Source organism: Strigops habroptila, chromosome 1 (assembly GCF_004027225.2).
Source record: "Strigops habroptila isolate Jane chromosome 1, bStrHab1.2.pri, whole genome shotgun sequence".
Lineage (NCBI taxonomy): Eukaryota > Metazoa > Chordata > Aves > Psittaciformes > Psittacidae > Strigops > Strigops habroptila.
The window spans coordinates 148083407-148098082 of NC_044277.2; the positions used below are offsets into that span (position 1 = coordinate 148083407).

A 14676-nucleotide genomic window follows, 5' to 3' on the forward strand; every position below is an offset into this window, starting at 1 on the left:
TGAAAGCATGTTGGTATGGATCAGGAGTATGGTTTTGAAGGTGATCCTCTTTGTGCCATGGTTGTGGGGTGCATAAACCTGTGTTTCTTCCAGATGGAGCTAAACTGAAAGATGTGCTCCAGGGGCACACATATCACACCCTAACCAGTAATGGGCATTCCGTCCATAGGATCACATGGGAGGCAGTCTGAACTAAAATGCCCAGAGACACAGGCAGTGAGGATGTCAGGGCCTCTGTACTGGCTGCTTTGCTTTACAGACCCAGTCCTCCATCATCACGTTACTTGCCCAAATCTCATATTTCAATATTGTACATTGCTACATTGGCCAAAGTGCCATAGGGCCTTCCTCAGGGGCATTTACATTGGCTCCTCCTCATTAGAAAATCAAGATGCCATTGCTGGGAAGTCAGGCACTGCATGACCTCTCTGGTCTCCAGAACCTGTTCTTCTGCTGAGTCACATTTGATCACAGTCTCCAACATGCTAAAGAAAACATCCACTTGAGAAGAATTTCGGAAGTTAAAAGTATGATAAAGGGAAAAAGGCTGTCTGGCCATGCCCTATGGGATTTATTTCAGCACAGTTGCAATATCTCTGGGATACAGGTTAGATTAATCATATTGAATTGCCAAGTCTTTGCCACATATGTCTTTATTATTTAGCTATGCAGTGCTGAATAAAATGTGATAGGTTTTTTTTGGTTTGTTTTTTTTTTTAAGCATTATGACTTATTTTTCTTTAAATAAAAATGACCATCTACTCTGTGGTTAAAATGCTCTGGGGACACAACCTCCAAGTACATGACAGAAAATTCCTTTTCCCATTCTTGTTAGCGACAGCTTTGCTACTGGGCCAAGTTTTCATGTGGAAAGTGCAAGTTAATGATTTCAGTGTCATATCTCTGGAGTCATAGAGAAGCAACAAGTAATGAAGTGTTTATGATCTTTAGGGTATTTACTGTCTTAAAGGGCTAGGAGAAAAGAACTGATAATTGTCTTGGCTTTTTTTTTCTTTGCTAGAAAGGAAAATCTGCCTACTGAGATACTCTAGTTATTGAATACGTGCATGCTGATGTGAGTTAGAAACAGAACTGCTGACTTTGAAATATTGGGAAATAGGTATGACTATGTCCATATCAGTCAATTATGCAGGGAGTGTTCCCTACACATGTCCTAGATCATCTATGCTATTCATTATATCAACAGTCTGAGGCAAGGCTGGCTAGTATTCTCCCAAACATGGTTTGAGAGGTAGCAGAGGCCAAGGATTGCTCCTGATACCTACTTTGGATGTAACCATACCAGCCTGGAGGCTGACTGAGAGTTCATCATTTTGATGAACACAGGCTATTCTGTGGCAATTCATTTACGTGCTGAGGAATGGTCCTGAAAGTGTTGAATTTGCTTATATAGTCAGCCTCTGTGTGTCTTTGTTTTAATTTGAGTAACACGTACGAATTCATATAGAAAAGTGAGTTAAGGCAGAGATATGTCCATAACGTGAAATAAGGAGTGGATATAAGGGAAGGCTGACTTCTTTTACGTTTGGTAGCCCTAATAAGGACTGGTAGCTGCAGTTGTTTAGGAGAATTGTGGTGTTGCAATCTCTTATCATTTCTATCTGTGTCCGCTTTGGTTGCAAACAGCAGGAGATGGCTGAATCTGAAGAAACCCCCTTAGCCGCACCCTTGATGCAACTCACATTCTTTGTGTGTTGACTCAGGGCTATCAGCTTTCCTCACTCTCTCTCTGCCATAGATTTCACAGCTCTACAGACACCTAAGGAGACAGTATTTTGAGCCAGTGCTTGCTATATTTGCACATTGTATTGAACCTCAGTTGGGAGCTGTGGTAGACCAGAGGACTTTACTAGGAAAGGATGGGGCGGGATGAGCTGGGAACCAGCCCCAGCCAACCATCACATCACAGGTTGGCTTTGTGGCACTTTCCCTAAGGCAAAGTTCAGGACACAGGCTTTTGCTTTGCTGTCCCTCTGTCTGTGTCACTGTGGACACACATGGGCTATGACAGACTATGCAGTGGGTCAGAGTTAGGTGAGCAAGGGCATAAAGATCCTTCGCTTGGGCAGTGAGAGTAATGCAATTAGCAGTGTTAGTGTTCATAATCAGTCACTTACCATTCCTAGTCACCCATCTTGAATAACTATATGGCATGGTCTGGTGATGTTAGCTCTTCTGCTACTGACATCTGATTTATTGACAGCATGTTCAACTTCTATTTGCTGCAATCATAGAGATGTATGATTTCTGGGTGAGCAAAAGAGTATGTGTAATATCGGTGCAAGTCACCCTAATAAAGTACAGAAATAAGGTAGAAGCTTGTTTCTATGTAGGAAGCTACCGTACTGTTTAGTAACGAAGATTTTGGATATAACTTACCTCATTCCATCACAGTATCAGTGCTTATGTCTTTACCCATATGAACTGTAAAACTTACTTAGGTAAGAACACAGAAAAAAAAGCATAGCTTTGGGATTTCTTAAAGTCTGAGAAAACCCACAGTAGTACCTACATGACGTTACAAACACCAAAGCTTTTAAGCAGGTGCTTTTGAGATGGATGCTTTTAAGCAGGAAATGTACTCTACCCTTTGAAATTAACTATTAGATGGCATATTCCCCAACAGTTCAATAGGGATTTTGCAAGAGGGGAAATAATAACTATATGGGAATTAAAACTGCGTACTTTTGTCAATATAGTATAGTTATTCTCATGACACCCTAATAACATTGTTCAGTTTGTTATGAATTGTAATTTTATCTTCAACACCGAAAGAATTTGCTATACCTTTTTTGTTTTGTTTTGTTTCTTGCAATTATTTTAGATGTTAAACAAAATGCAAAAGCAATTTATTTATTTTCTGCTTTATACTGGACAAAAATTGGAGGTCTTTTCAAAGAGAAACCATAATTCAAAGGATAGCTTGCACTGTATCCTGTGCAATGGGTGGCAGTAAGATCTTTAGGCACAAAACCCCACTATAGCCACTCAGGCTGTATTTATGTTTTCGTTGCCTACTTTCATTAGCAAATAAACTGATGCTACAAATCCCTATCAGAGTATAAAACATTTTAAAAGTCTGTTTCTGAGTTAAGTGAAGCTTCCCTGGAACATGCGACATTGAACTTGGTGACTGAGATGACATATAAAACCTGGACATGAAAAACAAATAAAGAACGTGTAGGAACACTCCTGAGAGAACACTGTGGTCATGTGCTGAAATATTGACTGTGCAATTTACTGTCATTAAGGTTTGATTCCAGCACCCATGTGTGTGTTGGTCTTGTCCTTTCTAAGCGCTGTTATACAAAGACAGTGTTAAGAGAAGAGAGAGAGAATTGGAGTGTGTAAAAATATGTACATTTTCATCAGGGACACTCTTTAGAAGCAGCATGATCCGAGGAGGTTTAAATACAATGTTCAGAATAAGCAGCTCTTAGAGTGATAACCCTCGCTCTGCCACTAGCACTCTGCCCAAGGCAAATTATTTTACATCTATAAAATGGAAATGATAGCTACTAACCTGCTTTACAGGAGATTTGCGAAGATAAATTAGTTAATGTTTGTGCAATGTTTTCAACATGCAAAGTGCCATAAAGCTCCGCAAATTATTACCTCAGCCCTTGCTTGAAAACCTCAGCGAGGAGTCATAGAATACAAACTACGATGCAAACTACAATGTCCACACTCTCAAGCACCATGCAAATGAAATCTGAGCAAGCCGGATTGTAAAACCCCGCTAATTCAGCTCTAGTTCATTTCTTCTCTTCCAGTAAAAAGCCTGCCCTTTAAAATCACTTTTTCAACATGCAGAAAAGAGCTGCATTGCTGTCAAGGAACAGTTGCTGATGAATTTTTTTGGAGGGGCAAATTAATTTTAGAGTGGCTGACCCGCTTCACAGTAGATAATGAAAACCAATGCATTTTTTGTTTCATTCAAAGAGAGGACCCAGCAGCAGGGATTTCTTTACCCTTGGAAGGATTTTGAGACTCTATTCTGTTTTAAGGGAATGTGGAAGAGATAGGAGAATTAATCTTGCTTTTTCCACTGATAGGGAAATCAATTATTCATCCTCTTATAGTTACTTCTCTCTACATGTGGCAAAGTACTCAGCTTACTGGTACAGCACCACAAGTGGTGGTGAGCAATTGCAGGTCAGTTCTGCAATCTGGCACTGTATTCATATGAAGGAACTAACAGCTTATATGGACTTTACTTCATAGGCCAGCATGTTTATGCTTAATATATTGAAGACTGGAGATATAAACATACTATAAAGCAAGTGAGTCAAAAAGAAGCTGAGGCAAGATGCTGATTTTAGTGTGATATTCACACAATGAACTATCAACTTAAAAAGCGGTGGTGGAAAAGTTGGCCTTTGTCCCACGACCTTTGATCCATGCACGCATGCAGCTGGTAATAAAGGTTTTGCAATATGAATATTGCATGCCCTTGGCAAAATTCATGTAGCTACATTAGCTTCAAAGGAGTTACGCCAAAGGCAGTCACTGGGTATGTGACCAGTTGTTCAGGGAAAATGTCATGTTTGAATTCAAATTGTTTCAGAAATTGCCCGGTTGTGTAAAAAAGCCTGAAAGCGCTGTCTGTGATCATAAGCATCTCAAACCTCAGCTATACAGTCTCTTTATGTATCTCGTGACCTGGGCAGGACCTGGCCACAAAACTAACACATTCGTGCTCACAAAAGTGGGAGGTTGGAATTCACGGCAGCTCCTTCAGCTGCACTGCGCTGCCAGCAGCAGTTCGGAGTCTCCTGTTGTGGGTATCTGCAGTGTGGGAAAGAAAATTTAAAGGGGAATTTGCCTAGTCTTCCCTTGCTCATCATGTCAGGAATGAAGGAGCAGTTTAGTTACGATCAAATGCTTGGTTTGAAGTGCATTTGTGTAAGGGCACTATGTGATGGGAGGTGAAGCGAGTCTGAAGTGTTCCTGCACGTACTGCAGGTAGAATCACAACTGCACAAAAAATTCTGCAAAGCAAGTATTTGTTCTTTAGCATGTTAGGACGAGACTTGGGCAAGTTTCTCCACTTAGTTCATATGCAAAAGATATTTTCTTCTTTTTTCCTATGTTTTGTTTGTTTTTCAATTGTCACTTTGAATCCTTTCTTTTTCTAGATTTAAAAATCTCCATTGCCTTCCACAGTGGTAGCTTGATGCTCAATATGCATGTCTAGAGGCACATAATTTTATTTAGTATTTATCTACAGGACTGATTTGAGGTTCATTTCTTGGTTGTCTTAGTTGTGCTTCCCAGGCAGTGTTCAAGGCCAGGTTGGACGGGGCTTGGAACAACCTGGTCTAGTGGAAGGTGTCCCTGCCCATGGCAGGGGTTGGAACTGGGCAAGCTTTAAGGTCCCTTCCAACCCAAACCATTCTGTGGTTCTTTGGTTCCTTTCTATAATGCAAGCTGCAATCATTAGTGTGCTCTGAGGATGCTTTGCAAATCTTCCATCCCTAGAAGGTGATCTTTTTTTCCCGGCCCTCTCATTTTTAAAGATCCTCCTATTTGTCTAAATGAAGGAAAATGACTCATATGCACATAATGATTATGAAGTTGCGCTGTGTGAGCATCTTTGAAGCAAATTGCATTAATACTGTATAGTAAACAGGTTCTGCCCTCAGTTACAGACACAAACCCAATCGTAGGAGCAGAGTTCCTCGGCCGTTACTGATGTCTGAGTTTACTTCAAAGTACATCTTTCACATTATTTACAAAATATAATCAAACCAGAATGTCAGCTACAGCATACAAAAGCTGACTTGTAACCCAATTCATCTTAATAAATTATGACAAGGCATGGTGGGAAGATACATGGTTAAAGGTGTGTGGTCAGGCATCAGGCTTTGTGCTAAGGTAAGTAAATGGGATGGTGGTTTCTTTGCCTAGTTTACAACAGTGACTAGTTGAATTACCAGAACAAGATTGTACAGAGGAAGTTGACTGACAGGAGAAAAGTGATGCATCTCTCAGAGGAACATGCATCACAGCCGAAAGTCAAGATACACTCAGTGGCTGTTTTGCAATCTATTGTGTTCCAGCACTGTGTGATAGACACAGGCATTTAGCACTAATCTCTCAAACCTCATGTCCTGACTTTGGTTCTGGAGTTGCCAATTAATCATAACAGTTCTAAGGCTTCATATCCCATTGAATAGATATGATCCAAGCCCTCACAAGAGCTTCATGAAGAAATTACTAGCAGTGTTTAACAAGTTTGAGTGTTGAATCATGATTTACTCGGAGAAATCCCAGCCCAGACAAGTGACACTTCAATGTCGTATTTACGTGCCTGAGTGACAGGACAGAGCTTCCTCCCACTTTTGGAGGCGTGGAGGGAAGAGCTTGTAAGCATATTTTGTTGAATAGCTTGGGTTTGCCTTTCTGAGGGAAAGATGTTTGGGGGAAAGGAGCACTATGCGTGGTGCTTAACGTCCGTGGATGTCTCTGGATCCCCTTAACAACACTTGTTGTGTGTTTAGTAAGTAACTTGCTTCGCGGAGCAAGGAGCTCTTTCCCCCTGCCGGTGCAGAGCAATAGGAGCAACGTGCGCAGATACGGACCTGGTTATGCTTGTGCTAGCACACGCATACAGACAGTGCAGTTTTATTTCACGCACACATACCTCGCCTCGCAAGCACGGGGCTTAAAGTGCCCAGAGCGAGAACAGGGCTCGCGGCAAAGAAGCCAAGCGGGCTCCGCTGATTTCGGGAGAGCACAAACGGATTTAACCTCCGGAGCGGCGCCCCTGTAAAAAGCCCGGTCCTTCTTCACCCGCACTCCTCTGCCGGGGGAGGCCTGCGAGGACGCTGGGGAACGGGACGGGGTTGATGTGCCTCCTCTCGGGAGGGAAAAGCTGTGCCAGGGCCACGTCGCTTTTTGCGAGCAGCGGCACAAATGCGTGCCCATGCCTTTGGCAGCGGCTGGAAAGCAGGGCATCCCCCCACCCCGAGCAAGGAGGGGCGGGAGAACTACCTTCCTCCCTGCTCATACCTCCTCTCATCCCATATCCCGGGACAGGTGGCGGGCCCGCCCCTTCCCCACCTGGGCGGGGAAGGCGCTGCGGGTTCCTCCTCCCCTCTCCTCCTTGCTCCCTCCCCATCCTCCTCCTCCTCGGCGTCCCCAGAGGGAGCCCCTGCGCTCCGCGGCCGGGCGGAGAGCGAAGCCGGGCGCGTCCCGTCCCGCAGCCGGCTCCAGCCGCTCCGCAAGCCCCTGTGTACTCGCCGCTGCCCGCAAGCAGGAGGAGCAGAGGGAGGAGGAAGAGCAGCAGGAGGAGGAAGGCAGCCAGCAAAGCGAGCAGCCCGCAGCGGGGCACGCACGTGTGCGCGCAGCCTTTCGACGGCCGCCCTCCAGCATGCTGCGCGGAGCTGCGCGGGGCAGCGCGGCGGAGAGGAGCTGACCGCGGGCGAAGAACGGAGCCGAGCAGAGCGGAGGAGCGGCTCCGCGGAAACCGCCGTGCATCCGTCCCGTCCGGCCTCCCTCCGACACACACCCCTTCGAGGGAGCCGGCGGTCCCGCAGCATGGGCGGCCGCAGCCCCCTCGCTGCCGCCGGCGCCGCTGTCCTGGTGCTGCTCCTGGGGCGCTTCGCTCTTTGCGTCGCCGTGGAGGAAAAGAAAGGTAAGGGAGGAATAAGGGGCGGGGGGGAATGAGGGGTCCTGCTGCCGCTTTGCCGGCTGCGACCCGAGGGACCGCGGAAGCCGTGGTGCGGGCGGCCTCCCGTGGGGAGCGGCGGAGGGAAAGTCCCAACTTCTTTCCTTAATTAAAAAAGAGAGAGAGGAGACGGCGGAGGGAATAGACCTATAGCAGCGGTCACGCAGCTCCGACTTCCTGATTCTAGGCTTATTTTCTTTTGTGGGGGTGGAGGAAATAAAAGGGAATAAGTGTTGGCACATCTCCTCGGTTGTGCTTCTCTCCTTTCGTGTTTCTTCCCCGCCACCTCCTCCTCCCCTGCCCAAGCGTTCCCCAGCCGGGCAGCGGGCTCAGCCCTGCCGTGGGGCTGTGGGCAGCGGGGCTGAGCTCCGAGTAAGCGCCGCTGCGGTAACCCCAGCCTGTGGCTCTGACCGGGACACCTCCGCTTGTCCTGTTGTAAGAAAATAGATATATATACACCTGGGAAGGGAAAGAAGGGACGATTCCCGCGGGTCCTGGCTCCCTAGTTATTAAAGAGGAGCGTTTATCCCTGTCTGACCCAGGCGAAGCAGCCGCCGGCGCTGTCCCCCCGGCACTGACCGCGGTGCGTGGGAACCGCCGGCTCCCGGGGTCTGGTGGGTTGGAGGGGTTCGGCGCCGGGTTGGGTGCTGGGGTTTTTGCTTTGAAAAATTGGTTTAAAGAGTGAGAAAACGTTTCTGGCTGTTCAGATCCGTCGCTTTTCCTCTGTGTGTGGTGGTCTCTTTTGTGAGTTTGGAGAGCAGGCCCCGGCTGCTGCTGTTCCAGGCTGAGTGCAGTCCTCTTTATCTTGGAAATCTGCCAGCCAGGAAAAAATGCAGATTTGGGTGGTTTGGGGTTTGTGTTTTTTTGGTTGGTTTTTCTTTTTTTCTTTCTCTCTTTTTAAAGAGAAAGCGGGAGAAGAGAGTTAATAGTTTTTAGAAGGGCTGATGCATGGCTTAAAGTAACTGGGCTAGTCTTTTCGTGACTGTGGACAGTAAAACCGCCCTGAAAGGGAGGAACACCCCATCCAAAAGAACTAGTTGCACAACCTTTAAAAAGTGGAGAGATTCTCTTGTTCCAGAAATCAAGTTCATACCTGTTGTTAATGTAACATGGCCAGTTTTTCTTTCCCAGCTTTCTTTTTTCTCCCTCCTTCCCCCTCCTCACCTTTTGAAAACGATGAGCGAGGCGCCTCCATCTGCTATGCTTGTGTTAAGAGTCTTCTGAGATGCAGTCTCAGGTGCACATATCCCGTAGAATATAGAAAATGTCAGGAGAAATACCTTGTTTATAGTGTTTAATTCTGTCTCTTGTAAATTGAGGAGGGTGTCAGCTATTTGAGGATTACTAAATAATCAACAGCTTAGTGATAAAACCCAATAGAGATTATTCTCAGTATGTTGTGTCAGCAAGTAACTGTTCCTCTGAGGAGAGCTGGAGGCTTGGTGGCAGATATGAAGGCAAAAGAATTTCTTGTGGAAGCATGAATCAATTGATTGGTCTTTATTGGTTTCTACCCATACTTCAGGATAAACAAAATAAGTCAGAGGTACAAAATAAAGTGGCATTTGAGAACTGTGAGATACTGGTTTGAAGCAACAGGTAGTAGAGTATCAGTATATGTTGAGGACCTGCCTCCTTTGTCAAATGACAGGATCTAGCGGCAGAATTCAGAGTAATTCTGGAAGTAAAGGTGCTGTAATAAGTATATGTAATGCTGTTGAGTTTTAAGACTAAATTCTGTGGGGTTCAGAAGTTCAAGTCACAGATGAAATTACACTTTTAAAAACTTCAACCTAATCTGTTTTATTACCATGAAGAGCAGATATTGCCAAAAAAACTCCTGTACCTGGGCAAACGTTTTTGTCAGAATCAACCCATAAAATCAGATCAACATAATGTTTGAATGGAAATTTAAATACAATTGTGTCTTTTCCTAAAATTTTAGAATGAGTTCTGTGAATATAGATGAGAGAAAACTAGTTTAAGCACTGTAGCCATTAAGATACAAAAAAGCCCCTAATTGTTGCATATTCCAGAACCAAATGTTAGTACTGGAGACTGAAGTACACTCACAGGGATCGATACCTGCCTCTATCTCTATCTCCCTGTTTTGATGTTGACCCACATTAACCGCAGTGGAAGTAATCCAGGTTTCCACTAATGTACCCTGGTTGGTCTGCTCAGCGGTACCTGAGCTAAATACCCGTGACAGCCAGTGTGCCACTTGTGCAGGAGGTGTTTGACCCGTGTCAGTACTTTTTGTGCAAGCTGCTTTTCATTCCTATGTATTGGTTTTATATCTCTAGTTTTGATATGTAGCTGCAGCTGTTGTGGGATGGCAACGTGCTGCTCTGTACTGCTTGGTAGCTGCAGATGGTCTTCTGTACCTGGTGTCTTACATTGCTCTCTGAAAAACAAAGGAAACTCAGTTCCTTAGGGATGTTACATTCATTTTCAAGTGAAATGTTAAAGCTCCGTCCAGTATTCTGTGCAGTGTTTACGTGTGGGCTCTGTGTGTATTGCTATGATGTACTTCTGCCCTTTACATTGTTTTGTAGTTTCTGCACTGTGTATTGTTCCATACTTACTTGCAACAGATGTATACAACCTAACCTTTGTGGGTGGTGTAGGGCTTGATCTGGTTACGTGCAGGCATCCAATGCTTTTTCAGATGCCCTCCAGTGTTATCTGGCTGCTGCTCGATGGGAGCAGAGATCTCGCAGGAGACCCCTGTCTCATGTTCCTGTTACAGTACCAGGATTGCTGATATGATATTCTGTCATTCCTGTATGTGTATATCCACTGTTGTGAGTAGAGTTTTCTCTGTGGAGACAGGATCAAATCATTGAATCGTAGAATGATTTGGGTTGGAAGAGACCTTAAAGCTCATCCAGTTCCAACCCCCTGCCACAGGCAGGGACACCTTCCACTAGAGCAGGTTGCTCCAAGCCCCTGTGTCCAACCTGGCCTTGAACACTGCCAGGGATGGGGCAGCCACAGCTTCTCTGGGAAAAGTCTGTGCCAGCGCCTCAGCACCCTCATAGTGAACATTTTTTTCCTAATGTGTGTGTGTGTGCATAGGTATTTATTAAGTAAGGTCTTGTCTGTGACCATTTTTTTTCTTTCTCCTTGGTAAATGACCAAACTTTTTTGGATTTGGAAACCAAAATCAATCTGTGCAGCCTTGGCAGCAAATGCAGACAGAGAGACGGAGATTTGGATACCGATACAATCCAATTTGGTGAGATAATCTAATTAAATAACTAGTCTTGAGTATAGACCTGCTCTTACTCCAGTGCCTCAGTGCGTGAATGATTAAGAAAACCCAGATCGCGTCACTGAGGACAATTTCTGACTGACAGGGAAGGTAAAATGCCAGCAGTCATCTGCTTAATTTGGGTAATCTGCAAAATACAGTGACTCTGTATGAAAAGTTACAGAAGAGATTGGCCTCTCAGCAAAGCATGCGTATATGGTGAACAAACTACATGCCAAAGTGATCGTAAATACAAATGTGTTATTTCTTGCATCAGGAGCATATTAAGAGATTTACAGATAAAATACAAAATCAAGATCAATGCCCTGGAGACTTTACAATCAGAGCAGTCCGTTGTAATTTATTTGTTAATTTATAGAGATATGAGACTTTCAGGGAGTGTCGCACAATGCCATTATGGTCCTCAGGGCTGACTTTTGCATTCGGGTATCCATGTATCACTGAAATCACTGGGATATGCTAGCTTTAACAGCAAGATAGCTGACTAGCCAAACCAGTTCCTTCAGAAGGTGTCCTTATCTTCCTTGAGCACAAACTGCCTTTGCCTAATAGCTCTTCAGAAACAAGCGTAGTGAAAGGTTTACTTCATTTTAGGGAGGATGACAATACCTTCATGGAATGGTTTTGTGTAGGAACTGTTGATATTGCTACAAACTCCTGGATTAGTCCAAGTTTCGATAGCATGTGTGCATCAGAGGGTGCAGTCACCCTGCGTATGTGAGTGGAGTATGCCAAAAAAGAACTAATATGCATGTTATGTTATAAGCATTGGTGTTTACAGGTATGAGAACTTGTGTCGAATCTCATGTTAGTCTTGGATCTGTATTACAAAAGGGCTTGTGTAATGCAAATGTGGTTGTACTGTCAGAGAAATGCGTTGACTTGTAGAACTGTAACTGGGGGAGCCAGAATTGGCTGTACTTTTAAAAGCATCCTCTGGCCAGTCTACATTAGGAGTACTACCTGGGGTGACCTGGTTTGCAAACCTTTATAATTCAGACTAGTCAAAATGGGAATGAGGCCTAATTCTTTAAAAAGATGACCTGCTAGCTAGAGTAACTTCTTTTGGAAATATGTGAATTGCATTATGCATCTTCTGTTTGTGTTCCTCATTACTCCAACCCCCATTCTCCCGTGCTGCTCTCCTTAAGCGTCTACTACAGAAAAACACAGTTCTGTCAGTCAGGACTCCTCTGGCACAGGAATCGCTCTCAACCCAGACAGGATTTTGCTAGTTTTAGCAGAAGGCTATTAGGAAAGGCAGTATTCTCGGTTCTCATTTCCCGGATTTGCTCTGTAGCAGTTGCAGAAGGTGTGTAGCCTCCGATGAATACTCAAGCAGCAGTTATTGCCATGGCAGGGATAGTCACCTGCCTTGCTCTCGCCTCGAGGTGAGCTTGAGCAACACGTCTTGCTGTAAGTGCAGTTGAAGTTAGTGCAGAATTTGCCCTTCTGGGTCCTAAGCAGCCCTTCACCCAGTGTCTGTGATGAGAGGGATGAGCAGGAGCTGTGTGACACTGAGGTCTACAGCAGAAGAGTGGAAATATTAATGAGGGATTAGCGGATGGGCCTTCACCTCTGGGATGCACCCTTCAAATAAGGCTGATGCAATGCCACATGTCTCCAGGTCTGCATGACAAGGGTGGGATAAAAGCTGTGTTGGATGTGACTAATCCAAAGTGCTTCATTCCCGAGGACTGCTGCTGTTCATACCTGTTGGCTCTAGAGAGCTCGTGAAATGCATGAGGACATAGGGAGGCAGCGCTCTGGATTTATCAGCATTGTGTAGGTGTGGGTAGAAAGTGTTCAGGTGATTTTTTTTTTTTGGTAGGAGTTAATAGTACACAGTGGGGGAATCCACTGCTTGATGTTTTGTGTGGACTTTGGCAGTCTTCTGGCTTGGTACAGTACACACTGACCCTATTAAATAAGCATCGATTTGACCTTCTCCTATACCCCTTCACTTCCAGGAACACTTTATTAGTAGGTGCAGATCTAGTATCGTTTCTGCCCAGTCAGATTTTTGATGTGTTACTTCTTGTCTTCCAACTACAGCAAATAGTTGTAATACTTCTTTTTTTAGGGCTGAATTCTGCTGACCTAACAGTATTGAGTAATAGTGTTGTTTTTTTTTTCTTCAGAAATAGTTACAGAACATTTGGCATGAATATGGGCAGCAGAAGTCATTCCTAAAGGAAATGTGGGGAGGGAAAAAAAAAAGAGGTACTCCTCTGTGTAGAGAAGTCATACCGAAATAAATGTCTGTTCCTTCTGAAGCAAGATGGTTCTTGACTAAGAACTATGATACACTTTCACAGTTTGTCTTATGAGGAGAATGTATAGGTGTGGGTCCTGTGGTTAATAATGTTATTGTTCACAGGGAAGAAGCGTGAGAAACCCACTTGTGAGATTGTGTGTTTGAACAGGAAAGCTTTCTGATGACCGGAGTGAAAAGATGAGGCTGTGTGGGTTGGCCATTGAGCTGTAAAGTACATATGCTACCACACTGCACCTTTTAAAACATTCTGGTTTTTAAAGAACGGAAGGCATTGCTAGTTGAGAGCAGTGCTAGATTTATGGAGCCCGTAAAGGCGTGTGAGCTTTTGGTTTAAAATTTTAATGCAAAGTGTGTTTTGCCTGTTGACAGATCCATGCAAGGCAGATGCAAGGTTCCTCCTCCTGCCAGCATGCCTTCTCCTGCCCGGCACATCTGTGTACATGAAAGTAAACATCTACGTGTTCGCACGCATGTTGTACTATTAGAGTGCATCAAATCATGGGTGGGTTTTGTTCGTTGCAGTGGTTGAAGAGGAAAAAAACCAATCCAACAACCCTGGAACAAAAACCAGATTAACTTCCAGTCAAACTGAAATAAATAGGTCAGGGTGGTTCTGGTGAAGTGAAGGGGAAAAAAAACCCCAACAACAAAACACCAGCTAAAAAACCCCGAACCTGCTTTAAGATAATCTGGAAGATTAAATTTGACCTGAGACTATTTTTTTTCTTTTTAAGTTGGGTATGAAGGAAAATGAAATGCTGTTTGAAATGAAAATTTGCAGGTTTATTTTGAAAATACCAGAACACCACTTGATTTTCTTATGCCTCCCTCCCACTCAGCTTTTTGGCCAAGGCGTGTTTGCTGAGTTTCGCTCAAATTAGCGAACTGAGTTCAGTTCACTTCTTCCTCCACTGAAAAACTTAAGATTTTGGGGGTGGGGTAATCTGTCATTTATATGCACATAAATCGCTCTGCTCTGATCGGGGTGAATGTTAAGCAGAGAGTTAAATGCAGTCCAAAATGTTTGTGATGACTTTTTTCCATTTTCATCAAATGAAATAAATAAATAAAAATAATGAAGTAATAATAATAAAAATACCCAATTTTTTTGAAATAAATAAATAAATTTTAAATAAACTCTAGTATCTATTGCCTCCCTGGCCTACGTATGTTTGGTGCCTTCACCATATCTTGCTAACCTCTGGCTCAAGGAGGAGCTGGAGGCTTGCAGCCTGCTTGCTGGAGGTGCACAAGCAGGCTGGCTGGGGCTTTGGGCAGGTGGGGTGAAAGCTACCGAGCAGTAGCAGTGCCCCAAGGGCTGGTGGTGCTTTCGTGTGGGTTAGTATCCTTCTGCTCTGTCGAGCGATTACTGCTCTGTGGCTCCTTTACCTTGCAAAGGTGACACATGTAGGGTGGGCAGCCTGGCTG

The 14676-nt window shown here is 44.4% G+C and overlaps 1 protein-coding gene across 1 annotated transcript in view; it reads left to right on the forward strand.

The window, feature by feature from the left end:
* The first annotated feature begins 7166 nt into the window (after positions 1-7166).
* EGFR (epidermal growth factor receptor) overlaps positions 7167-14676 on the forward strand; it is a 136232-nt gene continuing 128722 nt past the window's right edge. The window contains exon 1 of the mRNA XM_030476869.1: positions 7167-7660. Coding sequence (XP_030332729.1) covers positions 7564-7660 — 97 coding nt within the window. The 5' untranslated portion in view covers positions 7167-7563. The remainder of the gene's footprint in view (positions 7661-14676) is intronic.